Raw genomic sequence first — 27,029 nt, 5'->3', positions numbered from 1 at the left:
GTTAATTGTTATTTTGATAGTAAGCAAAAGCTTGCCACATACCACATTCCACACCCAGTGGCAGTGGCAGAGGCAGTCGCCACAGAGAGTAAAAGACAGAAAGCTGAAAGCGAAACAATCTTTTGACCTCCTCCCCTACCTTAGTTGAGGAACCCAAATAAATCATCAGATTTTTCTTTTCTTTTCCACAGCTCGAATTTAAAGCTCAGATTTGGGTAAATGGCTTTCCAGCTCAGGGCCTCCAGGGCTCAGCGGCTCAGAGCTCATGGCGCGCATGCGTAACAGGGGCCACACAGGGGTTAAATATGAGTGAACTACCGTTGGGAATTCCAACAGAGATGGAGGGAGAGAGAGAGACAGCTCCAAAAGAGAGAAAGGCATACCCTTCCTTTAAAATATAATGGGGGAATCTCTCAAGGAAGAAACTCCGTAAAAGAATCACCTTTTGAATATTTCTTTAAAAAAAAAATTTGATATTTTGAACACATCTTCTAGTGCATTTTCATGGATAGTGGACAGAAATTTCGCTGCAGCTCTTACATAAATCGTACAAGATTTCAGAGAACAATCTCCTAAAGTAGCAGTTTCTGTACAAAGAATCCACCCCACCAAGGAAAAATCTCTGCATAAGGAAACTATGTCCCATAGAAAAGATCGCATTCCAAAGGGTATTCATTATAGCTTTGTCTCTCCTTTCTCTCTGGTTTAACTGCTGGCTACTGCTGCTGCTGCTGCTACTGATGGCTGCTGGGTGCTTGACCACATGAAAATTTCAATTTCACTTTCACAGCAGTCACAACACAAAATGCAGTCACAGTCACAGCCCCACCACAGATGCATGACGTTATTGTCTCCATTTGTAGGTGTGTGTGTGTGTGTGCATTCGGTGTGTGTATTTGTATGTGTTTGAATGGGTGCAGTGAGGTAATCGTTTTGGCTGTTGGTCACTCACTCACTCCCCTCTCCACGCCCTCTTGTCATTGCAGGGTAGGGTATCTCTCTCTCTCTCTTCCTGTCTCCCTCCGATGCATTCAATTTTCTATGCTCGCTTTAACCCACTTTTTGTGTGCCCCAACATTTTTGTGCTTCTCGTCTTGATTTTCAATTTGCGGCTCAATTTTCACACAAGTTAAATGTTTCTTTCCTCTTGGAATACCCTTTAATTCGCTGGTCGAAGGGTATGATGATTTTGTTTAGAGCTTTGCAACTGCAAAGAGGGAAGTATGTGATGTAAGGTAATTCTCATATGGGAGCATTTCTGATGGAATCTTGGAAGAATCTCAAGGTAAAAATTTCCAGCTGGAATGGAAGAATTTCCAACGGAAAGTATCATCTAATGAAAAATCTTAGAAGGAAAAATCGGAAAAGAAGAAAAAAAAAATCTTAGAAGTGAAGAATTTTCTAAAGGAAGAGTATCTTCCCTTCGATTTTCTGTTCAACATTCGATCACCAAAGCGGTATCAAATGCTTCGATTCTTCCCTTGGGTCTTGTATTTCTGTTGTTGGATTGCTGTTGCAATTGTTTCTGTTGTTGTTTCTTTTCTTTTGGGTCTATTGTTATTGTTGTTGTTGTTTCGCTGTTTTTTGTCAACCACGACGACGAGGAGGTGTTAAATTTGCATTCGAATTTGCGAATTTGCACGCTTTCAACGAACGTTGTTTCCCCGATGATAAAAACAATTGGCATGAGCCACAAAATGGTCAAAGACAATGGGCCAAAAGGCTGCGGTGGGGTGGGGTGCCTTGTGGAAGAGTGAAGTGGATTGACGCTCGGATTACCTTTGAGGAGAGTTGGGGGGGTGGGGCAAAAGCCAACCGAATGACAAATGAGGGCAATGAGCAGCACCAACAACAACAAGCGGCACACGAACAAAATTAACCACAAAAAAAAGCAACAAACACAAAAAAATTGGTAACAAAAAAAAAAACTATTTATAAAAGTCCAAACAACAACAAAAAAGCCGTGAAGTCTTCAAGTGTCAAAGTGATTTCTTTAATTTGCATAAGGAAACCGGGAACTGGAGCAAAAAAAAAAACACCGAAATGGGAGCAAAGATTTCGTTTGTTTTGGTTGTGCTGTTGGAAGCCGATGAACTTTGGTGATAAATGTGTCTCCACTGTTTGGCATAGAAAAGGGTTTCACTGCTAGATATTTTTTTGGGACCTTTGGAAGTACCTTTGGGAGCAGCTTTCGCTTAAGAAGGTAATGTATTATGGTGCCCATTTACTTGAGCAGGAAGTAACTTTAAATAGAGATTTTTCACTTTTCCTTAGGATTTAAAGAGTGCACCCTCTTTTGTTGTTTTACAATTTCCAAGAACCTTTTCAACATCATTTACACTATTTTGTGGGGCCATAAATCCTTTTGCCGCTTTGTGACATTTGAAGTGCAATTGAAAGCTACTCTTTTTTCTTGTCTTCTCTTGAATGGTTTTCCAATTCGATTTTTCAAGAAAACAAGAGTATAGAATGAGAAGAGAATAATACCCTGTAACTAAAAAATAGTCAAAAATGCACTACATTTCATATTTCAGATGATTTTTTTCATCTTCAACTCCTTTCAATGCTCAGGATACCCCTTAAAGTTTTTGTACCTCTGTAAAGTCCCTCTCAAGTCTAATATACCCTCAAGTGAAGGGAATTCCTAAAGCGTATTTCTATTCAAAACTTTTAGACAATAAACATTTCAAATGGAAAAATGGCAAACACGACACGAGACACGAGAGCAAACTGCAAGTCCAGATTCGCATTGTTAGTTAGTTGGTTCTCTTGTAGTTTTTGTTTTTCTTTTGTTGTTGTATTTTAAGTTTTTGTTTGTTTTTGTTGGTCAAGAGAGAGAGAAAAGAATTCTATGGATATTCAGCGGGAGACCAAAGATGGGAGACGCTTCAAATAGAGAGAGGAAAGGTGGGGGGGTCCATTGTCCGAATTCCCACTTTTCTTTAAGCACAAATTCAACTTTGACGGTCGATGGCGGTCTAGACGTGCAGAGGGAGGGGGTGGAGCGAACAAAAACATTTAAAATGCTGTTGTGTATAGCCAGTACCGTTATGAACCACATCAACGGAATGAAGTGGCCTGTAAGCAGTGGAAGCAGTAGAAGCTCTTCTCTACGACTTTACATGCGAGATTAATCACGATTTAAAGTCGCTCTCTTATCTCTCTCTTCTTTTCTTCCTCATTTTCTTTTTATGCGTAACCACGGCATGCATAGTGAAAATAGCAAGAATACACAGTTGAAGAAGAAAAAGAAACAGCAGCAACAGTAATGGTCAAAGCAGCAGTAGGAAGAAAAAGCAATAGAAAGAGAAAAAGGGAGGTAGGGGTAGGAAGGCAAAACAGTGAGAAGAAACTAGTCAAAACAGTGGGCCGAAGCTGTATATGGTAAGGCAGTAGGAAGAACAAGCACTGCAAAAAAAGCCGCAATCAAATTATTTGGAAGAAAGAGAGGCAGCAACAGCTACCACTCAAAGAAAGCAGTAGGAAGGGAGCTGTAGAAAATGAGCAGCATGGAGAGGCAGCAGAAACAAAGAAAAAATAAAGTTATCGCTATTTCCATTGACTAAAAATAAAAAAAAAGAACAACAATTCCATTCAAGCTCTCTTCTTTTCTCACTCCCCCCTTCCACATTGGCAGACACACACACACACATAGCAGCAGCAGCATTGCTGGAAAGTGAATCATCCGCTCTCCATCTCCTTCATTCCTCAAGCATTAGGTTCACAAAAATAAGCCACAAAAACAAAAAGCGAAACTCAAGCACATTGAGACGCTGCTCCGTTGGTGGGCGCCCCACCACGCCCCACCCCTCTCTCCCATAATAACCGCACACCACTGCAACAAAAAATAAACGAAATTAATAAACAAATTATTTGGTTATTTTCTCAGATTCTCTCAGATTCGATTCGAATGCGCGTGAGTACGTGCAAATATGTAGGGGGAATAATGATCATAAAAAAGCAATGCGATTCTAATCAATTTTTGCTTTTGTTTAGATCTCATTTACCGCTATGGTGGTGTGACATGGGAGACAGGCAGAGCAGACCAGAGCGAGGGCAAGAGTGCAGACTGTGGAATGAGTTTGAAAGAGAACATGATCCATATGTTTTTATTCAATGGAGATTTTTTACTTGGCAACCATACAATGCGAACAGATCTTATCTTGCGGAATGACTTCAGATGTGAGGAATGTTTTTTGCCAAACCTTGGAGGCCCATTTTAGCTTTCATAATAAATGATATAATAAATAATTTCACATTCTAGGGATTGCTTTATCTTTAATCTCGTAACTAAATAAACTTCAGAAATTCTTCAGAGAGATATAGGCTTTATAAAGAATAAGATTTACCCGAGAACTTTTATGAACGGAACTCTGTGACATAATCTTTCTGAGATCTTGGGAATGTCTTGCTATCACAACAACAACAAAAATTTCCAATCCACGAGATTGCAACGCCTGGGGGGACCCTGGAGTTATTATCTGCCATATAAGCAATCGCGTCACTGATTTCTGTTCATTATTTCGAGTGCTTCCCGTGTCTCCAATTGCAGTTAATCTCTTCACTGCCTGTCGTGTGTCCATTCGTAGGATTGCGTCACTTTTTTCCCCTTTTTTGATTGAAAACAAAAACTACAACAGGCCCAGGCCTTGTATGCCAAATGACGGGCGATTGTCTGTAGTCTCGCTATAGAGATGTAGATGTAGATGTTGGGTGTGCTGTGTGTTGTTATGTGCATAATAATTGCACAAATATGCATACAAGCAAAAGTTCCAGTTTTTATTCCACAAACTCAAACTCGAATAAACAAAGGCGGCTGGCTCCAAGTCGCACCAAAACTTTGTCTGGCTATAAAATTCAATTTATGACACCCTCCAAAGAGGCACCAACCAAACCCTCAATGCAGTTCGTTTCTTTTCTCTTTTTCTCACTTGATAATTATCCCGAAATAAGACCCCCGAAAAAACACAATTGAATTAAATTGAAACATGTTCGATGCACGGATCCCCCATCAATGGATAGATCTACACTGAGATAATACTACTGGCTCCCTCCACCACTACCCGCAGCATTTCCCAGCAGCGTGTGAAAATGGGAAAACATGAAGAGCCGCAAAGAGCGAGTGAATATTGCATAAGCAAACACTCACCACAACCGTTCGAACAAAAAGTTAGATAAACATTCAATTAGAGACTTTGACCAAATTTGGGCTTTAAACGGCAAAACGAGGTCTGGGTCTGGTCGGGTCTCTGGTCAAGTCACGTCACACGTTCCATGGAAAAGCAACAATTAAAACCATTTTCAGTCATTTGCTCAACGTTCATCCAAAGTACAGTTGTTGTTGTTGTTGGTTTTGTTTATAATGACAATTATGTCATGTGTGTGTGGAGGCCACCATATAAGGCGGTGAGAATGCGACGGACAGACAGATCAATCAGCTGTGAAAGCGAGACACAGATAGAGAGATAGTCTGGCATTGCAAATGTACGACAAACAAACAGACAGACAGACAAGAATATCAATCAGCTGTGAATAAGCGAAAGAAAGAAAGGGGAGATACACAGATCAACTGCATGAGTCACCAGTGAACTGCTTGCTGAACTTTACCGTTTACTGCACTCATTCCACCTTCCAAGGAAATGTCCAAATCATTTCATTTGGCATCTGAAAACAGCATTTTCCATTTATTTTAGATCCCACCTTGACCTTACAGTGAGTTGGTAGAGATTTATGTGCTAAATAGACAGCAGAGATTTGTATGGCAAGCAGAGCGTGAAAAGGCGCAGATCTAAATCCACATCCAGAGCGTGTTAAATTGACCAAAAATTTGAACTTTATGCCAAAAAAACAAAAGACGAGAAAGAAAGGGAAGAGGAGCAGCAGTGGCAGTGGCAGTGGCAGTGTGTGAGCGCTTTGGCATGGAAGCTTAAGCTTAAGCCTAAGAGAGAGAGACGAAGCAGTTTAATTCTGCTTCGTCGCTTTCACTTCCGCCTCATCAGCTGTGCTCCCCTATCTAGCGTATGTGTGTTTGTGTGTGTGTGTGTGTGTCTTGGAGTAGGAAGTGTGTGATATGTGCCCCGCCTACCCTCATCATTTACAACTTCCAAATATCGCAGCAGTCAGCGTCATTAGTAGACAGAAGCAAAGGCAAAAGTGGGAGCAGCAGTAGGAGTAAGAGCAGAGGCACCAGCAGAAACAGCAGAAGAGGAAGCTTCAGAAGCCAGAAGCAAGGGGAAGAAGAAGTACCATGGGAAGAAGCAGTTTCATGTGAAGAAGCAGTGCATGTGCAGAGGAAGAAGCGACAGCAGCAGCTGCCAAATGCAAGTGGGTTTTGATTTCACGTGGGGGGAGTGACTGACACAGAGATAGAGATATAGAGAGAGAGGAAATCCCCCCGCCATCTAATGTGCTCACACAGACTCAATGGCAGCAGCAGTTCCCCCTCCTCCTGCACTACTAGCAATCAAATGACGTCTGTTTGCTCTTCTCGCTAGCGCTACTCAAATAGGGAATTACCAACTTGTTTCTTTCGGAGCAGCGGCATATTGATATATGGATGGATGGATGCATGCCTACTCCTCTGCCAGCAGCATATGTGCAGGCGGATCAGAAGGTCTAACGATTACCATATGGCTGGCTGTTTCTCCAACACTCCAAGTCACTCAAGGAGTGTAAGATAGGGGATAAGGCTAATTGGAGAATGATTTGTGTTTGGAAACTATTGTTGGAAGATCACTCAAGAGAGCGGGAGAGTATGCGAGCATGACATATACATAGATACCTGAGAGATATAGATTCGCCCACTCCTTCTCACACTCTTCCACTTCTTCCTATGGCGTGCCTGCACCCGAACCCGCACCTCGCCATCACATTTGCTCTTCGCTTCACTCAATTAGCAAAGTCAATACCAAATGCCTCTGGGCGCTGGGTCTGGTTGTGACTGTGCTCCTCTTCTTTCTCTATCTGTCTGTATTGTGCTGACGTTTTTACATTCTGTTTGTTTAATTTATAAACGTCAAAACTTCACACATTTGCACTCCACCCTCCTAGCTCCGCACTGCTTCTCCCCTTGCACCCACAGGCACTATCTCTGTTCAAACTTCCAATTGGATTGTCACATGTTCCCTGGAAGCGCACACCACACACACACACACAGATGAAATGAAGTGCAATCCGTCCTTCCTTTTTCAACTCATTTCTATGGAACTTATTTGATTTTTGCCTAAAAGATTAGCAAAGTGGTTAAAAGTTTTCCTATCCAATCAGAGAACTTAATATTGGAATAAAGCTTGCCATTTAATTATTAATTAAGACGGGGAGAGAGAGCGCAGAGGAGAGTGAGAAAGCACACAATGAGTACAAGCGAAACTTTTGTATGTGGAGCACACAGCAGAGCAGCCGAATGCGGCTTGAGGTTAAATGTAGAGCAAAACTGAATAATAGAAGAGATTTCGCTGTAAAAGGAAGCGCTATTTAAGTGACAACTAGAGCAAAAGATAGAGGGGAAATCGGAGGAAAAATTACAAGAGCAAGACATGGAGAGAGAGAGAGGGGGGATAGCGTGAAGAAACCTCAAGTGCAGGGCAGCAGCACAAGAGTCAAGCAACCACTTGAACTTCTCTGTTTCCAACTCCCTCCCCTCTCTCACTCACTCCTTGGCAAAGCCAGATGCAATAAAAGAGCTAAACATAGCCACACGCACATCCCTACCACACACCCCCCTCCCATCGCATTGCAACCCCATGCCGGGGATCAATTGGCTGATGACGAAAAGTCATGCCATGCAAATGCTTCCAATAAAAATAACTCTGGCTGCTGCACCGAGACTATAAATACTCTTCCCTTCCAGATCATTTTATCGATCGTTTGGCGGCAGCATCTCTGACTTCCTTCCCTGCCTGGCAAACTGCTCCTCCAAATAAGAATACTCTCTGCAGGAAGAGCACGGCAAAGAGAGAAAATAGACGGACGAGTTCAAGTTGTTTCCCCTCTGCGGACATTGCACGAGTCGTTGAGTGATCCAAAGCCCCCTCTGCTGCTCCCCCCACTCAGAAGAGTTAATAAAGATCAATTGAATTTAAACAAAGCAATTTTTTGAGAAGGCTCTGCTGCTTCCCCTCTCTTTTGAGTGTTCTCTGATCTGGAAAGAGGTCAAGAGAGAGTCAAGTAAGTGAATCGCTGTGGCTGGGTGGATCGTTCATTCTTCCCACTCTTGTGATTACAAGTGACAAAGGAAGAGGTGGAGAGATAGAGAAGAGACAAAAGATGGGTTGGAAGCACAACAAATTACAAGAAAATACGCATTAACATAAATGGAATTGTAATTCCCAGCGACAAAACAAGAGAGGGAGACAGAAACATTTAAAGATGTGACAGGAAGCCATCAGAGAGGGATAGAGACAGACAGACCGACAGAGAGAGAGAGCAAAGGAAGACAAAGACTTTAGAAGTAGAAACAGCAGCTAACCCCAAAAAGAGGTCTTCAATCATTTGTGTTCGTCTGCCTCTTTCGGTCATTAGTCAAAAATTTAAGCATCGAAATTAATTATACAACACAAAGTAAAAAACCAACAATGGGAAACGTTTAATTGGAGGGAAAGCATATAGCCCTCGGAGGCACACAGCCACAGCCAGAAACTCTATTTAAAGTTTCCCCAACAGCAACTTACAATCCACTCTCAGAATTGAACAATAGTTGAGATTTTTTGCATTTATTTTTAGTACATTTTTGTTCCAAAAAAAAACGAAATTTTCAAGCATAGCCAATTCTATTGCGCTCCCATTCTCTCCTTCTTTGGCTTTGCCTTTTGATTTGCTGTCATCTTTGCAATTGGCAAGCCAAGAAGCTCATGAAAGCCCAAGTCTAATTGGAACATTATGTCAATGAGTGGAAATGGGAGCAGAAAAGAGGGAAAAACTAACGGCAGAGATTGAGTCTCAGATTAGACTGCAACGAAAGTGAGTGGAGAGGGCAGAGGGAGATTAAAGTGAAATGAAAGTGAGTGGTGGAGAGAGAGATGGAGGGAGCAGGGGTTCGTCGCAGACAATTGCATAATCGTCGAAGCCCGCAGGCCACAAAAGTTCTCACACAAAAAAAGACAATGATGAGGGTACTCTCAGCAAGGGGAGAGGAGTACGGAATACCCTCTCTACTCAAAGAGGGAGGAAGAGCAGTGCAAAGGAAATGACGATGAGGAGATGCAAAGACAGCGATAAGTCAAAACATGATTCTCTTCTTCCCATCTGTCACTCGTTTCGCTGCCTCTGCTGCTGCCGCTGTTGCTTCTTGACCACTTTTATTTTCATGCCTCACTTGATGCACCCTCTCTCCTCTCTCTTTTCACTCCCAGTTTCCCCCATACCCGTTACCCCTTTCGACTGCACAAAGCCCATGCCCCCGACAGCAACAGAGTGAAAAATTGATTGTCATGCAAAAGTGAACTTTAGTTTTGAAGTTGTCTCTTCAACTGAGTGAGTGGGGTGAAGAGGCGCTCTCTCTCTCTCTATCTCTCTGTCTGTCTCACCATTGCATGCTTGCGCTCAGTCAAGAGTGAAGAGAAAATATATGCAAATAAATAAATACATATAAAGTTATTGTCATTCTTCCACTTCTTCTGCCTTCTACTCATTCTCCTTCTTGACAGAAGATGGTCCACAGCAAGGCAAATAAAAACTGAAGGTGAGGCAAGGCGAAAGAGAGTCACCCATTTCCATACTTTGGTGAGTGTAAATCAGAGCGGCACTGCTTTACCATATATCGAAATATAACTTAGGAGACACAAGTCCACAGTAGCTCTCTCTCTCTCTCTCTTTTACTACCTCTCTCTTTTTGCTTTGAAGTTTGTTGCTGTAGTCATTTGTCACTCGAAAGGATGCAAAAATTAATACCACTAACAGGGCAATTGCAATAGGCAATATTGCCTGGCCTGCTCCAACATTTATCGCTGCCCATTTCTGTGGCAAAATGTGTGCCATGACAGGACGGAGAGACAGACTGACAGACAGAAGAGGGGCTAGGCTAGGAACAGGGGCCAGCGACCCGCGAACCCCCCCCTTCTCGTTAAGTGGAAAACCAAGTCAAATGGCGGACGGCTTTTATGTTTGATGCTTCGCTGCCTCTCATTGTGTCGCTCTCTGCATCTCTGTCCGCCTGTCGCCAACGATGACTACGACGACTCGTGCTCAACGAAATTGGCCAGAAAAAGCTGGCCAAAAAACTGGCACGTTCCTATGCGTCCCCCCTCTCTCTCTCTCTCACTCTCACTCTATCCCTCTCGAGTTTAACCGATCCCCCTCCTTCTTTCCCCTTTGTCGGATGCCCATGACAACGTGACAACAGCAACAAAGAGGTCATTTACTTTCCTTGCGAGCATGAAATAAGCAGCTCTACCCCTCCCCTGCCCAACGCCACACTCATCCTCTAAAAGTGTGGCTGGAAAGCCAAACAAAGCCCAAAGCAAAAGTCAAACTCCACAAATTTCGTGCAAAATAAAACTCAAATGCAACAACAAAGAAGAGTGCTATAAGTAGTGGAGAATTATGACTATCAGGATACCCTTCAATTGAGGGAAATCTCTCCTTTCCCACCACATCCAATGTAAACTGTATCGCTTAAGAACCTCCTTAATGCGAGTGTGAAGAGTCTTTGCTGTATCCCTTCCATAGCAACGGGCTCTCTCCCTTTCAGTATTAATCCCTAAAGAAACCCTATTTACCCCGGCAATTATAGGGTATAGACAACAACATCAGCTACAAGAACAACAGAGCAATGAAACAGGAAGGAACACACAAATAAAACTCAGAGATAAATGAAATTGGCAACAGAAGCGACAGGCCACAGCGACAGCTACAAACGGAACAAGTTGACTTCTCTCTTTCTGCTTCTGATTCTTCTTTTTCTACTTTTCGTTTTATACTTTTTATTTATTTTTTTTTTAATTTTTTGGTATCAAAAATCGATTAACAATGAGCCCGGCAGCGATGCGGCGGCACAGAGCCGCAAAACTTTAACGGGACATTTCAAAAAGCCATTTTCTTTCAAATGCATTCGCGTGCCACACAGCGTGTGTGTGTATTTGGGTGTGTGTGGGTTTGTGTGTGTGTGTGTATACAAGACAGAGATACCCAGAGATACGATAATTGGTATAAAATGCCCGTTTATTGCTGTCACGAGTATCGATTTCTATATCAGGATGTGTCACGTGCAGATAGCAGTAGAAACAGGAACCAAAGCAAATTCTAATGGAAAGAGTGCTGCTCTCCCTTCCTCCTCCCTTCCATCCTACTCTATCAGTAGGATGATTCCATAATAGTAATAAGAGTAAAACAATTTTTTCGTCGTAATAAGTCGCGTGATTCACTCGAGAAATGATAATCGTTTAAAATTATAGCCTTGGATGATGTACTATTGAACAAAAACCAGCCTTAGATGAGGTAATGATTTCTGACTAATATTCAAAGCTAAAAAATATCCCCACAGCAAGTAAGTCACATGGGAACTAAGCTTTGATTGCACTGCCCTCCGTTAAAACAATCATTTTGTTTATTCCCTTACGTACTATTATGAAATACATGAATATTTTGCAATCAGGGTGCACATGACACACCCTAACAAGACACGCAACGACTTGCAAACGAAGACGAAGAAAACTAATGCAATTTCATGTAAAGGTAAACACGTCTAGCTATCCCCATCCCACTATATCTTACACCTACTTCCAATCTTTTACCCCACTATCGCCACCGTCTGGCTGTCAGCCTGTCTGCTGTTTTGTGTATTTACAGGTTTCAACATTTCCATTAGCCAAAACACACACACACACACACGCCAGTAAGTACGCACCAGACAGGGGCAGAATAGCATAAATATTTTATAACTGACTTAATTTCGTCTTCTCTATTACTCCATTGTCTATAATTAGAAGCTGCTGCGGGGGGGAAGAGGAGGAAGAACTGCTGGAGCGAGCGAGAGGCAGAAGAGAGAACAGAAACCGGAGCAGCAGCTGTAAAGATCGAGTATCTGCCAGAGAGTAACGCTGAAATCAAGGTATCTAAATAGAAGGTAAGGTAGTAAGGCATGTAGAACGAGACCCCCCCCCCATCTTTTACATCTATCTTTCTTACAATTAGGTCGTTAGAGCGGGAGGGGGTTAGTTTCGAGATTGACATCGCCTGATTGCAACAAGAACTAGGCGGCGGAATGCCAATTGGAATCTGGTGATGGATTCGAAAACAAAAGGGGGAGACGGCGCTGCGGTTGTGTTTTGTAAATGTTTGTGTCTGGTTGCGGGTCTCGTATTCCCGTTATCAGCGGCAGAGTCGAAATTAAACAAAACATGGAGACAGTGACAGCCGCCAAGCGAAGGGCGAGAAATGAAGAAGGGTCGGGGCGGAGAGGTGATGGTTGTTCAAAAAGAATACAAACAACAGTTCAATAAAAATAAACTGGAATTAAGCATAAACCAATAAGCAGTACGACGGCAAAGAAAGCCCGCCATGTGTGAGTGTGAGTGAGAACGCAGTAGAAGAAATACAAAACTGGTCTCAAGTCTCGCTCAAATATGCGCTCAAGGTCGGTCAACGGATTTGCTTTTGTTGCTCTTTTTCGACCAAGCAGCAGAAAAGCAACAGAAAGATCACAAAACAGGGCGCCAGAGAGAGGCAGAGCTGGAGTGAGAGCATAATTCTGCTAGCGGAAGCAGCAAATTTCAATTTCCTGAGTTGGCGAATAAATTTGTTGCTTCACCCACACACAGCAGCACTCGAACACACAAACACACACACGCACGTACGAATGCTGTGCCGTTATTTCCAAGAAACGAAAGGCAAACCAACAGCTTTTTTTACGAATTCATAGGATAATAAACCGAAAACAGAGCAAAAGGCACGCATGATCAATGGGGGGTAGAGAGAGAGAGAGAGAGCACAGAGAGATCAGATCCAGCTTGCCATGTGCTAGATAGCCGTCTCGCTCTAACGCTCGCCGCACCTTAACAAGTGCGAAGAAGCAGCGGCATAAAACAAAAGGAGCAACAGCAGCGGAATGGTGGGAACACGGAATGGAAACATATGCATTTTTTTCCTTTGAAAAACTGAAAATATCTTAACAAAACTCACCTTATCCAGGCACTTGAGCTCCTCGATGGGGTACACCACCTTCTGGCAACGCGCACAGGTTTTATTCATCTTCGATCCTCGCTCGCTCTGCTTCTTCTTGTACCACCTCTCTACTCTTTCTTCGGACGAGATCCAGCAACCGATTTGCGGGGCTGTGTATGTATAAGCACTTTTATTTACACCGAACTATGGGGCCACAGGACCGCTGGAAAACTCTCAAAATTTTGCACTGCTCTCTTTCACGTTTCTTCCACTCAACTTCCCCTCAATATTGCATTGTAGGGGGGTCTGATGGTAGCGGCGACGACGACGACGATTACAGGGGATAAAACAAGAAATGAAACAATTTTTTCGTGTTGAGGCTCAAGGCTCAAATCTGATTGATTGATAGAAACGAAAACTTTCGTAGCTATGACACTAGTCACAAATCACAAAATTTGTTCTGTTTCCCACAACTGGTTTCCTTTGTAAGCTACGCTTTTTCACACCTAAATCACTCGGCTTTTTCGTACTTTTTGCTTTTTATTTCGACGGCTGTTGAGACTGCGCTGCAGGTAAGCGACGCGCGCAGAGACGCACTTGTGTGTTTTGTTTTGTGGTTGTATTCACAGAAAATTCACGCGCGTCCGCTAAGTCGACCGGTCGGAAAAAAATTGGGCGGCAAATTGAAGTCCAGTGTGACCGTGGCGATAAGGATAAAAAATGCCATCCGGCCTAAAAATAAATACCATTTCAGTTTCGAGAAATACCATTTAAATACCATACCATTGACTTAGCCCACTTAACACCCCTCTATTTAAAAAGTTGAGCACCCTTTGTTAAACCGCGCAAAATAATACTGTTTGTGAAGGCTCATTGTAGCTCCATCCTCCTCTTTACTAACAAAACAAAAATGACCACCGACATCTTTCACCTTTAATGCGTAAAATATATTAAAGTTACATAAATTTCGTGGAAATATTAAATACCCTCTGGTACAATAAATATACTGTAAGAAATTTGGCTCGGAACAAGATCAAGACTCACTTTGCGTTGAAAGAATGAGTTTTGAGCTCTTTCGCAACATTCAGATATCGAAAATATAAAAATCGGTATTTTAGTGCCGAACTTATCGGCGTTTTATTTTGAAAATAAAATACGCTACCCGCATCGTATGTACGTTTGTATACCCATTACTATTAGTTAATGGGAAAATTAGATGTACCATGGTGGTTAGAACCTGATTTAGATACGTTTTCCCAGATTTGCTTGTTTTTCCAACATTTGGGTGCACACTTATCGATATCACAAAAGCACCCTAAACCACCCACCCTTCACCATCACCCTGCGGTGGTATCCTTTCAATCGAATTTTTTTGTGTGTGTCCATTTCGTCCTGCTTCCAGGGCGTAGGACTGACTAAATTTCGAATTAAACTTATTGATATTAAAGCAAATGTCTAGTTAATTGTGCCCGGGCGTGTGGAAATATCTCAACTAGTCGGCTTATCACCTGCACACCCGCGAGTGTTCGAAGACGAGTCTTTGTTCCGAGGAGTTTTGTGGCTAGACAGGAACATTTTTCAGTTAGTGGAATTTCTTCCCAATTATAAAATCCTGCCTACCATTATGTATGCCTCAAAGGACTTTAACGACGCCTTAAAGTAGGCAAAGTGGAAATATAAAACACGCACACAATTGAAAAATCAATAGTCTCATTGTGTGTTTGTGTTGGTTGTCCAAGAGGGAGGGGGAGGTTTGTACGTGTGCGTGTGTGTGTACTACGATTAAATGCCGGCGCGTAGTATCGACCGAGTGGCACAATAACAACAAAACGTGAGAGAGCGAGTATCGGACAAAGGATACGATTAACCAAGTGTAAACAAAGGCAAAAACAAAGAGTGACAGAGTGAGAGCTGTTCAGTTACGTTTGATAGAAACGTAACGAAGGGAAGAAGAAAATTAAACTTCCTCACCACCCCCCAACACCTTGGAAGGAGCAGGCCCAATCATCAGCATTAGACGTCTTCCGAATGCCAATCTGCTTTTTGTGAGCACCATGCAGACGCTGCGCAAGAAAACGAGTCCTTGTAAATGTAAGTAGACCCGAGTGTATAACTTTTAAATATGAAATGTGAATGATCATGAATGATGGGTTTGCTTGATCGTGCCTAGTCCCACTAGCAGCTGCTGCGCCGGCGTCTCTGATCTTGGCAGGTGCAAGGTGTGTTCAACTTAGGGTGCGGCACTGCCAGAGTGCGCTCTTTAAATACTTGCCAAACCAACATAGACATCTCAGGAGAGCGAGACTACCCCACCTTTTATAGCTACACCCTGGGCAGGTGGTGGCCGATGCTCAAAGCAAAAACAAAGAGAGCGTGCGAGTGACAATGAGAGACTGCGTACTTGTTTTCTTTTATCATTTTGAATGAGAATCGCTGAATAATAGAGTGAAATTTGTGTTTGTTTATTTGTTAAACAAATTGCGGCAAAAATCCAAAAGCAACGACAGCGGCAGCGAGAGAGAGCGAGCAAAATCAACCTAGCCGCAGCAGCATCGTACCGTACGAATGAACGGTGCGCTCTCTCAATCGCTCTCATTCATTCCATGATCACGGATCGTTTTCGGTAGCGGCGGGTGCTGTGCTCCTCTTTTGCCTCTGTGTGTGTGTCGTCATTATTTGTTGTCTCGTTTTTTTTTTTTTATATTGTTGTTTTTTTGAATTTAATTAATTTTATGGCAACAACAAACACGAAATCGCGAAAAATCATTGTGTGCACCCGTCCGTCTCGTTCTTGCCGCTCTCGATTGTGTGTGTGAGCCATGGAAATGTCACACACATTCACATGCACATGCAGGTTCTGGCTGAGAATGTGAGACTGTGTTAGTGTGCAATCAACGATTCCTTTAGGATTCGATCCAAAAAGATGGTCAAATCTCTGGTTGCCAAGCTGTCGACAGCCTCCTCGAACCTCTCTCTGGCCAGCACTTTTGGCGTCGGCAGCAGCCACAGCAGCGGCTCGACAGAGGAAACAAATTACGCAAAACGTTAGCAAAAAAAAAAGCAAACAAAAATCACAATCGCATACACACACACACACACACACACACGTGACTTATGCATGTATATGTTTGTGCGCATTCTATTTTCCAGATCGCAATGATCCGGGACGATTTTTCGGCGATGGCGTTCAATTCAAGGCCAAACTCATTGGAATACTGGAAGTGGGCGAGGCACGGGGCGATCGCATGTGCCAGGAGGCACTGCAGGACCTCAAGATGGCCATCCGTGCGGCTGGAGAGCACAAGCAGCGCATCACCATTCATGTGACGATCGATGGACTGCGGCTGCGGGACGAGAAGACGGGGGACTCGCTGTACCACCATCCGGTGCACAAGATCTCCTTCATTGCGCAGGACATGACGGATTCGCGAGCCTTTGGCTACATCTTTGGCTCGCCGGACAGCGGGCATCGATTCTTTGGCATCAAGACGGACAAGGCGGCCAGCCAGGTGGTGCTGGCCATGCGCGACCTCTTCCAGGTTGTCTTCGAGCTGAAGAAGAAGGAGATCGAGATGGCCCGCCAGCAGATCCAGGGCAAGTCTCTGCATGAGCACGCCAGTCAGCTGGCCTCCTTGTCCGCACTGAGAGCCGGAGCAGGGCATGCAGATCTCGCCAGTGGCGGCCACCCCCTCACCCTGAGTTCGCTGTGCGGGCAGGATGCCTACTCGAACGGAACCACGCGACTGGGCGTCAATCTGGATGTGGCCAAGACCTCGGGAGCAGCAGCCAAAGAAGTAAAAACTCCACATCTCCAAGATCTCTACTAATCTTTCTCTCTCTTGTAGATCTCTCCCGAATCTGTGGCGGATCTGGTGGATCTGGAGCAGGAGTTGACCTCCTTGCAGCGCGGCATCACCCAAATGGAGAGAATTACGCCTAGTGAGCCGGGCATGCATCATCCCTCCAGTGGCGGAGGCGGCAGCGGGCATCCCGGCAGCCTGGCCAAATCTGCCAGCGAGGACGATCCCTTCGGGGACTCTTTCATATGCGTGCCATCGTACAGCATATTGCCGCCGCCTCCTGAATCGGGACGCAACCGACACAAGCCCCAGAAGACACCCGAGTCCGCAGCCGCTCTGGATGCCATCCTCTCGCCTCCTGCTCCTGGGGCAAGCTCCTCCCCAGCTCCGGGCGTTGCCTGCCAGGCCTCTGGCGTCGACAACGACGATGACAGCTGGCTGCACGAGTTGGATCAGCAGAACGATGTCTTCGACACCACCAATGTGGTGGCCGCTGTCCTGTCGATGGCTCCACTGGCGGCCAGCGAATCAACGGCCACGCCCACGCAACAGTTGACGGAAATGTCGGCCGCCGCAGCAGCAGCCACAGCGTCCACATCTCTGGCGGATCTCGATATGGGAGGAGCACTGACGGGCATTGCGGGAACAGCTACAACAGAGGAGCCAGCAATCATGTCGCTGGGTGAGTCCCACAAAAGAGAGAGACAGAGAGCGAGGTGTGCCTTGCCTCTGCTTTGTTGTAGGATTTGTATGTCATCCCCATTGAAAGTTATGAAAGAGCTGTCTGTGAGGCACGATGGGAGTGGCTGCAAGGGGCAGCGTTGGCATGCCACAAAAGGGAACAGTCAGTAAAAATTCTAGGGTCAAATCAATTGAACTGAAACTTAATCTGAAGCGTTTCTCTTGCTTATAGATCATACAAATAGCCATCATTCGGAATTCTTTTTGCTAGCGAAACAATTTATAGACAAAAATGATCAAAATCTCTGTTTTAGGTTTTTCTTTGTTCGATTTTGTTGATTTATGTTCTTGAACATGTTATAGATGAGACTTTTCCCTTTTCACAAATGATATAAAGTTCTTGCTTCACCACTATCATCGCACAGGCAGCTCTTTCTGTGGCTTATATCCTTGTATCCACCCAGAACTAACCTTAAACCAAACTGCAAAATGGCCAAAAGAGGATTTCCCCGCTTTAAATTCTGTGATTTTTTCACTTTCGAATGAGTTCCGAGTTTTCATACATCTTTTGAGTTCTCTTTTGCTTTCAGCGCACACTTTTATTTGGTTTTGATAGCAATTTACATATTCTCTGGCACCGTAGATCCCTCTCCAAGATTATGATTTTTCTGCCACTCTTCCCCCACTCGCGGAGGAGTCTCGTTTCTCCCATCAATGGGGTGGGGAAATGCATTCTCTCGTGTCTGTATTCCATCCTTTCTCTGTGTTATTCCATTATGCTGCTGCTGCAGATGCATTCACGGATCTGGATCCGCTGGGCACCGGTCGCACCCGGCCGTATGTCGATAAGAAATACTTTTTCCAAGAGCTTAAGAATCCACCCAAGAAGCTGCTCAAGGAGCTCAGTGGTGCGGGTGCCGGCGGTTTGGGTTTGGACTCCGGCAGTCTCTTTTCCACGGAAGAGGAGACAGCATGTACGGGTGCGGGTGGTGCCATCACCACTACCATCGCTACCATGACCACCACCACAGCAGCAGCTACTAACATCACAGCAGGTACTAACCAACACCACCATCAACCACTAGCATCCACCACAGATCCACCGCACCACAGACAGAAACAGAAACAGTCACAGCAGCAACAGAATATCTCTAATCAATGCACTTGCACCGCCGCAGGGAATTCCGATCCGCTACTAACCACCGCCTCCAGTGCAGCCTCCAGTGGTCTTCTGGGCAGCCATCACCATCACCAACACCACCACCACCACCTGCTACTAACCAGCTCCAGCGCCGCTCCCGCTCCCACACCCACTCCTAACACCACTCCTGCTCCTGCTCCTGCCCCCGCTCCCGCTCCCGCACTCTCTTTTCCCATGTTATCCGCCAGCGCTGAAGACTTTTCGTCCGCGAAGCTGAAACTTTTGCTTAGAAGATCGCCCCTCACTAATCCACAACCACCACCCACTTATCCCCCCACATGTGGGTCCACCTATTATACCACAGAACCGCTGACATCCTCCATCAACGCGACGACGACAACGACGACACTGGAGGATCATCAGGATCCGGCGAATCCTGTGCTGCTGCCACGCGACACGGATCCCTTCTCGCCGACGCGCAAAAAGAGCGATCCGGATCCCTTCCAGGAGGGGGATCTCTTTGCCAAGCTGGATGCCTTCGAGTTCGATGCACCTACTCCGCTGCCAGTGGCTGCCGCAATCCCAGTACCCGAAACCAGGACCAGCGCTTTTAATGGACCGCTTCAGGTGCAGCTGCCTCCGGAGAAAGGGGAGCAGGTGAGCACCGTGAGGAATCGTCCCACTGTCTCTGCCTCCTCGCTGCCCAATCCTCTTGGCGGCGGCGGAGGAGGAGGAGGCCCCCTGGATGTCATCTCCAGCATCAGCAACAAGAAGATGCCGCATCTGTTTGGCCAGGCGAGGGGTTTCTCAAAGCGCGGCGACTCCTCCTCCTCGGAGATCGGTTCCAGCGTCAATATGCGCCGCCTGCAGGAGAGCGATTCCCTGAGCGAAACGGAGGCTGCCCCAGAGCCACCGCCTCGACCGGATTCGGCTCCCTGCTCTGGGCCACCGCCTCTGCCGCCCAAGAAACAGTTCAGCGATCTGGTGATTCGGCCCAGTCCCGCTCCACCGACTGCCGGTCGGTATGAGTATCTGAACAGCAGTTCCTCCTCCACGCGACGCACCCTGTCGCACTCGCTGGCGGATTCACCGCCGATTCCATTGCCCTCGCGTCGCGTGGGACGCACTGAAGCCTGCTTCCCGGGTCCCGGGCGTCCACGGAAGCCCCATCAGCCGGAGGATGATTATATGATACCGCTGGGACCGCCACCGCCACTGCTGCCGCCACCGAATCAGGTGTCATCATCATTATCATCATCCACGGCCAGGGCGCGACCCCAGCGGCAGCAATCGCTGGGCAGGCCACAGGACATTTACGAGAACAAGGCGGAGATCCTGGCACAGGCCGCATCCCAGGAGGTATCGGTGGCCCCTGCTCTTCCGCCGGACATTACGCTGACGCAGTTGCTCACTTTGGGAATGGATGATCTGGCCGTGAAGCTGAATGTTCCCGCCTCGAAGCTGAGCACAATGACCCTGGTGCAGCTGACGTCCTACCTATCGGAGTACTTGTCCTCCAGCGAGAAGACCAGCCAGTCCCTGGCTCCCCCCACTGCTGCAGCTCCTGTCGCGCCACCACCAGCCACAGTGCCGGCCGCCTCCTCCTCTGCGGCTGTCTTCAAGGTGAGCTTTGATCAGCAAACGTCCTTTGTGGCCTCCTTTGACGACACCTTTGGCGAGGACGAAGCAACGACCGGGGTGGCCTCGCCGCCCGAAGAGGCGCCCATTTTTGTGGCCAACTTTGCTAACTTCAATGAGGCACCGATCCCTGCGGCTGTGGCAGCGCCGGTGGCTGTGCCCTCGGCGGATCGCTATGCGGTCTTTCGCGAGATCATCGACCAGGAGCTGCAGCAGCAGCAGCAGGAAACGGATCTCATGGGGGATCTCACCCCACCCCCCGTCGACGAGCAGGAGACGGCACAAGAGCCCTCGCTGGTATTGGAGGCTCGCACGGAGCTGCCACTGATCGATTCCATTGTGACGAGCAGTGCGCCTCCGTCTGCCCCGCCCCCGCCTCTGCCAAAGATCGACACGAAGATCACCGAAGTGGTGGCCCAGGCCAAGGATCGCTATGCGGCCCTCCGGGACATTATTCTGGTGGAGAATCTCTTCGACAAGCCGCAGACGCAGTCGCAGGCTGCACGGCCGCCGCCGCCGGAGAAGGATCTGCTGCAGGACTTTCCGGAATTCAGCGACGAATTCAACGAGGATCAGGACCTGCGGCAGATCATGGACCTACCGCTGGCCGAGCAGCAGCATCCGCAGGATCGTCATGGCCTTGTGGACAGTCGCGGCTTCCCCGCCGAGCCCTCATCCTCTGCCCTGACCGTGGACGATGATGACGAGGACGAGGATGCCGATGCGGGGGGAGAGAGCAGCATGGACAGCAACGAAAAGGATGGGGAGCCGGTAAGCGGGCAGGATAAGTACGAGAAGTTGTCCACCTCCACACAGCAGCTGGATGCAGTGGTGCCTGCCTCCCTCCTGGAGGAGGAGTCATCCTCCATTCCGCTGCCCCTCGCACCCAAGCAGGATCATAAGTTCCTGTCTGTGCTGACGGCTCCCCCAGTTGCCAGTGGGAGTGGCAGTGCCAAGGATGACATCGAAATCGATGAACTGATGCATCGAGCCATCTCCAATCTGTCGCTGGACTCGCGGGATCGCATCTCGCCGGCCACCTCGTCGGCGGCACCCTCCCGAGGCGCACAGAGTCTGGGCGTGCGCACGCCCTCGCAGCAGTTCAACGATGTCAGCACATCGCCCATTCCTCTGCAGAAATCGCCTGCGGTGCTGCAGCCCTCGCCCGTGCCGTCGCATCTGTCGGCCGTCTCTCAGCTGATAGACACCGCCACCAAGCAGATGATGAGCGAACGCGAAAGGGAGAAACAATCATGGGCCACCTTTGATTCGCCCAAGGCCAAGGGCAAGGCCCGTCTCACGCTGCCACCGCCGCCGCCGCCTGCGTCCAATACCTCGCAGCAGGACACTGCAGAGTCGCCGTGCAGTTCGGATCCCCGCGATGATGGCTGGTCGAAGCAGCAGCGTCGTTGGGCCAAAAAGGAGCGCCATCAGACTTCGTCCTCGTCCAGGGATCTGAGTCCGTGGGATGACGAGACACCAGAGTATCTGAAGAGACGGCAAATGGCACATGCACAGCCACAGCCACAGCACACGGATCGCCATGGCTACTATATGCGGCATGCCCGAAGAATGAACTCATGCGATGAGGATTACGAGTGAGTGCGCGATGGGACCTTTCCCGTTGAGATTAGGCATTGACTCTTCTTCTTTTCTTCGTGACAGCTACGATGCAGAGTTGATGGCTCGAAGGGAGCGAGAGCAACAGCAAAGGAAGTTCAAGCATGGCCTCTCGCGGAGTAGGGATAACTTTGATTTGGGTGAGTCTGCCTGCCTCTGTGTAAATCATCTTCCTTCCATCTTCTACTATATGATGTATTCCATCTCCTCTTTCTGTATAGATTCGCCCAGTTGGTATCATCATCCCACACATCACACCTGGTCGCCGCAGGAAATCGAACAGGGAGTGCGTGCCCGCTCGTTTGAGCGCAGTGCCTACGAGCGGTCCAGCTACGGGCCGCCCATGTACGCGGACAAGCGGGGCGGACAGCAGCAGCAGCTGCGCAGCAAGTATCGCGGGGAGCGAGAGCGGGATCGCGATCGAGAGCGTGAGAGGGAGCGCGAGTACAGGGATTATGCGCGTCCCAGCTACGATTTTGACTACGAGAATGTGTACGAGGAGCAGCGCGGTGGACGCTCGCCCATGGCCTACAAATCGAGCGGCAGAGGTGCAGGAGGAGGCGATTACATGTACGAAAGGGAGAGGGAACGGGACAGGGATCGCAAGTCCTTCGATCGCGAGAGCCTGGAGTCCTTTGAGAGCGCCACGCGGCGCAGACGGAGCTTTGGCAGCGGCAACGATGTCTATGGCAGCCTCGACAGTCGCGACGAGTATCGTGGCGGTGTGGACCGAGAGCGCGACAGGGGTGAGCGCGAGCGGGAGCAAATGAAGACGCGATCCCTGAGGAAACCCACCACCACCTCGGGAAAGCTGCGCATCAGCGGTGACATTGACTACGAGCAGGATTCGGAGCAGGACTTCCAGCAGCGTGCATCGGTGAGGAGTCTGCAGCGTCCCAGTCAGCTGGGTGGCGATGTGGTGCTGCCTATCGGAGGAGGAGGCGGCATCGGCGGTTCCCAGCGACTGCGCAAGAGCAGTGGCTCCAGTCCCTGGGATGGCGAGGGTAAGTCCTGCCCTAAAGCTTGCATGGATCTGAGATCTTTCATGAGTTTTATTTCCCTTTTGCAGAACCCGCTTTGCCTGGCCAAAAGTCCTGGAAGCGTCCTGCCAGTGCTGCCGAAACAGAGCGACGTCTGGCAGAGAGTCGTCGGGCCGTGGCCTTGGGACAGACGCCCTCAGATGGGGAAAAGGAAAGAAGGTAACAAGACAGAGAGAGTGAAACTGAAGCAACCCCTTACGACACTCTCCATCTCTCCCGTTTAGATTCCGCAAGAAAACTCGAGCACGCAGTGCCAAAGACTTGGCCACTGTTGGGGGCCTTGGCTCTGGCTCGTCCTCCATTGTGAATCCTCCACCCCCACGCTATGTGGGCGGCAGTGGGCGTGGCATGCGGGATAACTACGATTATATGAGCAGCCATCAGCTGCAACAGCAGCAGCAGCAACGCAAAGATGTGGATGTGGACGATGACGATGTGGCCGACGACGATGACGATGATGAGGATTATGTGGATGATGAGCCGCCCACGGATGAGGACAAGTTCGAGCGACTGAATCGCAGGCGCCACGAGATGCACCAGCGGATGCTGGAGAGCGAGCGCCGTCAAATGGAGCGACATCCGACGCTGTCGAAGCTACAGTCAACGCAGAATCGTTCCCGCGGAGCAGGAGGAGTGCCACCGGTGATCAACAGTGACTATGGCTTTGTGGATAGCTACGAGCAGACGCCCACACCGACGCCCCGATCGAATGCCAGCAGCACGGTCGCCGGAATGATGAGCGGCGGCATGATGGGCAGCGGCGGGGAGTCCTCGGCAGGCGTCGCCGGTGGCAAATTCAACTTTGACGATGGCTTCGAATCGGACTTCAATCAGAGCTCTCCACCGCCAGCGCCCGCTGGCACTGCCTCCAGCTGCAATTCGACGCCCGCGGGCCCCATCTCGGGTGGAAGTGTGGCCAGCGGCGGCTCCAAGTCTCTGTTTCGCTTCTCCAATGACTTTTCGGAGAAGGGCGGTGACAAACGGGAGCACTTTGAGATGGATCCGCTGCCGACATCAACGCCACCCATAACCCAGAAGCTGCGATTCGATGATAATGTGAAGATCTCGCAGTTTGATGACGCCGCCTTTGAGGATGATTTTGCCAAGGCTTCGTTTGACTTTGAAAAGGAGCAGACGAGTGCCGGCGGAGGCGCCACAGCGTCTGGCGGATCTGTTGCTTTGACTAGAAAACAAAATATGCGCACCACAAAAATGCAGCAGCGCCAGGAGCTCATCAAGAAATCGGAATCTGTTAATATATTTGCCAAAAAGCAGGAGGATCCCTTCGAGGATGATGAGTTTTTCAAGTCACCCGATCAGGATCAGGATCAGCAAAAGGACAATGATGGAGGAGAGGCCGCAGCCACAGCAAACAATAAATTCCAGTGGAACGAGGATGAGAACTTTGCGAAATTCGATGAAAATATGTGATTTGATCAACTCTTTGCCCAGGCCACGGGCCCGACGATGGGACCCGGCTTGGGTCTGGGGCTGGGACTTGGCGTGAGCCAGGAGCGGACACGAGAGCCAGAACGGGACAGCATCGATGGGCACAACTATGCAGAGATCGATGTGGTCAATGACTCGGACTTTTGCTACCTAACGAATCTCAATAATTACTACCAGGAGCAGCGACTCAATGCGCTACGTCAGGGCATGCCTTCGTTGCCGCAAATGAAGACGACAGCCACATCGACGAGTCCCTGGCATGAGCCAAAGGAGGATGCGCCCAAGAGCAAGCCCACGCCTTTGCAAATGCTAAGGAATCCCAAAAAGTGGAGGGTAACCCGTGCCGTGGATGATATTGTAAAGGTGATGATCATTGCCTCCTCGGAGCATGTCCTCGACTACGATGTGCTGTGGTAGGGGGAGTAGTAGGACACACACATACACACACACACATGCTATATATCTAGTCAAAACTCCCAATTGCCATACAAAAAAAAAATATTTTAATATCGTAAAAGCCTCTCCCTTCGCCCTGTGGACACTGTGCTTTGAGGCTCTCTTTTCGGTCCCCCACACCCTTCCAACCGCAGAGATTGTATATAAGAAACGCAAACGTTTGTTAAAGTTACTTCCCCAAACCCCCCCTCCCTGCAACAAATCGCAGAATACTCAGAGAAGGTCCTTCAATCATCAATCGATCCATGAATCACTGAATCCATGGATTTACTAACGAAAAGCAACTAAACAAATGCCTATGCTAAATGTGGTCTAGCCGTTAAACGTTTAACTACCCCGCCCCCCTCTACCCATAAAATGTTTATCCAAAGTGCATATAGGATATAGAAATACGATCCTACACATCATACTCGTCTAACCATACTTCGTATGATTCGATTTAGTTAACTAACTAACTAACTAACGACTAATATTAGTTTAATTTCCACTCGTATTGACACATCAGAGAAGGGTTTTATATGATTTCAATAACTATCATATATATATATATATTTATACGTAACTGAACGAACAACTGACAACAAACTGAACGATCAAGCAAATCCGAACCCCCAGGAAACCCAAAGCAGCTATATCGTACGTATTCTTATACTAAATAATGATTAATAATAATACATACTTATATGTAATGCAATTATACAAATACAATAGTTATTATGATTATTAGCGACATCTCTATTGTTCATTTATCTATTGAATTGGTGCGACACCAAACCGAAGCTTGTTACCCGCAGTTAGCAGGGGAGAAACACAACAACCGACCGAGGTGCGCTGCTGTATGACAATTGAAATAACCGAAATACGTCACGAACATGCACTAGAGTTATAAGCATTAAAGGGGAAGCTGTATTTCCAAACGGAAGATATCTTTCTAATTGCGTCCTTTGCTTTTTACACTTATTCAAAAAGTTCTAGTCTGGAGATCCTTTGGGTGTAAATAAAAGATAGTTGTTCCTCTGTTCTAGTACTCTCGTTTGTACATATTTATAGAAGCTTTGGACAGATTCACAAAGCTGTCAGAACGTACAGAAATCGTTGAGTTCTCTTCAGAATTATATAGTTTGGAGATTCTTTTCTAACGAATGAAGTTGACCAATGACCAATCTCATTATCTTCCCACTTTTCACGCCAAATCTTTGTTCACCCACAAACCCCCAATATCTGTGCAAATCTACAGCCGAATGTCGTAACACAACGCATATAGCCATATCGGATCGTATGCAAATTATGTTGCTGCTTTGCCAGGGCATGCATGTAATTTTGGGCCCATTTTCGTAGCCAAATGTGTGACAATTTGGAGCGGCAATTAGCCAGCTCTCCGGTCTCCTCCTCCTCTGCGTGAAGCTCTGGCCAACTATAAAACTCAGCCATCGATTGAATCCCAGGCATAATTCAGCTCGCGGTCTCAGACGCAGAAGAAGCAAATCGCAGAAATAACTCCCGCAAAATGCAGCAAATGGTGAGTGGAATTTTGTATGCGGCATCCCAATTCCTGGCCAGAAGTTTAAGGATTCTCTGCCTCAACAGTTGGTGATTCTGTCGCTGGGTTTAATGGTGGCCTGTACGGGCGCAATGCCAGCCGTGGGTCCTGCCCTGTTTCCCGCGGCACCTGGCGCCGCTCCGTTTGGCGTATTTCCTGGATCTGCGGCTGCTGCTCCATTTGCTGCCTACACAAATGGACAGTTTGGTGTTCCTTTTGGTGTCGCTGGTGTACCCTTTGGAGCCGCTGCATTTCCTGGGGCTCCGTTTGGTGCTGCTGCTCCTTTGGTTAATGCTCCGCTGGGCGCTGCTCCTCTGGCTGTCTCTAGCAGTCAGCGTTTGGATTACTTCAATCAGTTCAATGCCGCCTTTGGTCCGCCTGCTGCCGGACGTTTGCTGGCCGCTGGTCCAGCTGGAATTGCTGCTCCATTTGCAGCTACACGACTGATCCAGCCGGCACGTTTGATTGCTCCAGGTTCATTCTTCTTTTAAGCTGCGAAAACACAATTTAATTTCATAGATTTCACTCGTAAGAAATAAAACTAAAAAATGGTTAACCACATTCCA

The 27,029-nt window shown here is 47.4% G+C and overlaps 4 protein-coding genes across 8 annotated transcripts in view; 3 read left to right on the top strand and 1 right to left on the bottom strand.

Annotated features, from left to right (window-relative positions):
* Positions 1 to 13,775, bottom strand: part of LOC111069502 (LIM and SH3 domain protein Lasp) — a 28,527-nt gene extending 14,752 nt beyond the window's left edge. Inside the window, exon 1 of one of the 3 annotated variants that reach the window (XM_022359598.2) lies at positions 13,117 to 13,775. In XM_022359598.2, coding sequence (XP_022215290.2) covers positions 13,117 to 13,185 — 69 coding nt within the window. In that variant the 5' untranslated portion in view covers positions 13,186 to 13,775. The remainder of the gene's footprint in view (positions 1 to 13,116) is intronic. The other 2 variants (XM_022359600.2, XM_022359602.2) reach the window with 2 other exon arrangements.
* Positions 13,776 to 15,020: 1,245 nt separating this feature from the next.
* On the top strand, positions 15,021 to 24,449 carry LOC111069536 (protein disabled). Of its 3 annotated transcripts, XM_022359639.2 has the most exons (9): positions 15,755 to 16,142; positions 16,249 to 16,892; positions 16,944 to 17,580; positions 18,371 to 18,634; positions 18,758 to 21,956; positions 22,024 to 22,118; positions 22,200 to 22,982; positions 23,048 to 23,177; positions 23,243 to 24,449. In XM_022359639.2, exons 1-9 carry the CDS (start codon positions 16,022 to 16,024, stop codon positions 24,447 to 24,449), a joined length of 7,080 nt encoding a protein of 2,359 aa, XP_022215331.2. In that variant the 5' UTR covers positions 15,755 to 16,021. The 3 variants fall into 3 exon arrangements, with proteins under 3 accessions (XP_041452185.1, XP_022215331.2, XP_041452155.1); XM_041596251.1 differs by lacking the exons at positions 15,755 to 16,142; positions 18,371 to 18,634 and adding an exon at positions 15,021 to 15,189 and having other exon boundaries at positions 19,085 to 21,956; XM_041596221.1 differs by lacking the exon at positions 18,371 to 18,634 and having other exon boundaries at positions 15,757 to 16,142; positions 19,085 to 21,956.
* Positions 24,450 to 24,485: 36 nt separating this feature from the next.
* On the top strand, positions 24,486 to 25,649 carry LOC121405508. Its single transcript, XM_041596278.1, has one exon. It carries the CDS (start codon positions 24,486 to 24,488, stop codon positions 24,882 to 24,884), a length of 399 nt encoding a protein of 132 aa, XP_041452212.1. The 3' UTR covers positions 24,885 to 25,649.
* A 406-nt stretch (positions 25,650 to 26,055) lies between these two features.
* On the top strand, positions 26,056 to 27,014 carry LOC111069519 (sal-like protein 3). Its single transcript, XM_022359618.2, has 2 exons — positions 26,056 to 26,442; positions 26,511 to 27,014. Exons 1-2 carry the CDS (start codon positions 26,431 to 26,433, stop codon positions 26,952 to 26,954), a joined length of 456 nt encoding a protein of 151 aa, XP_022215310.2. The 5' UTR covers positions 26,056 to 26,430; the 3' UTR covers positions 26,955 to 27,014.
* Positions 27,015 to 27,029: the final 15 nt, after the last annotated feature.

This window comes from Drosophila obscura, unplaced genomic scaffold (genome assembly GCF_018151105.1).
Source record: "Drosophila obscura isolate BZ-5 IFL unplaced genomic scaffold, ASM1815110v1 contig_1, whole genome shotgun sequence".
Classification (NCBI taxonomy): Eukaryota; Metazoa; Arthropoda; class Insecta; order Diptera; family Drosophilidae; genus Drosophila; species Drosophila obscura.
This window is presented reverse-complemented; position numbering and strand designations above follow the sequence as displayed.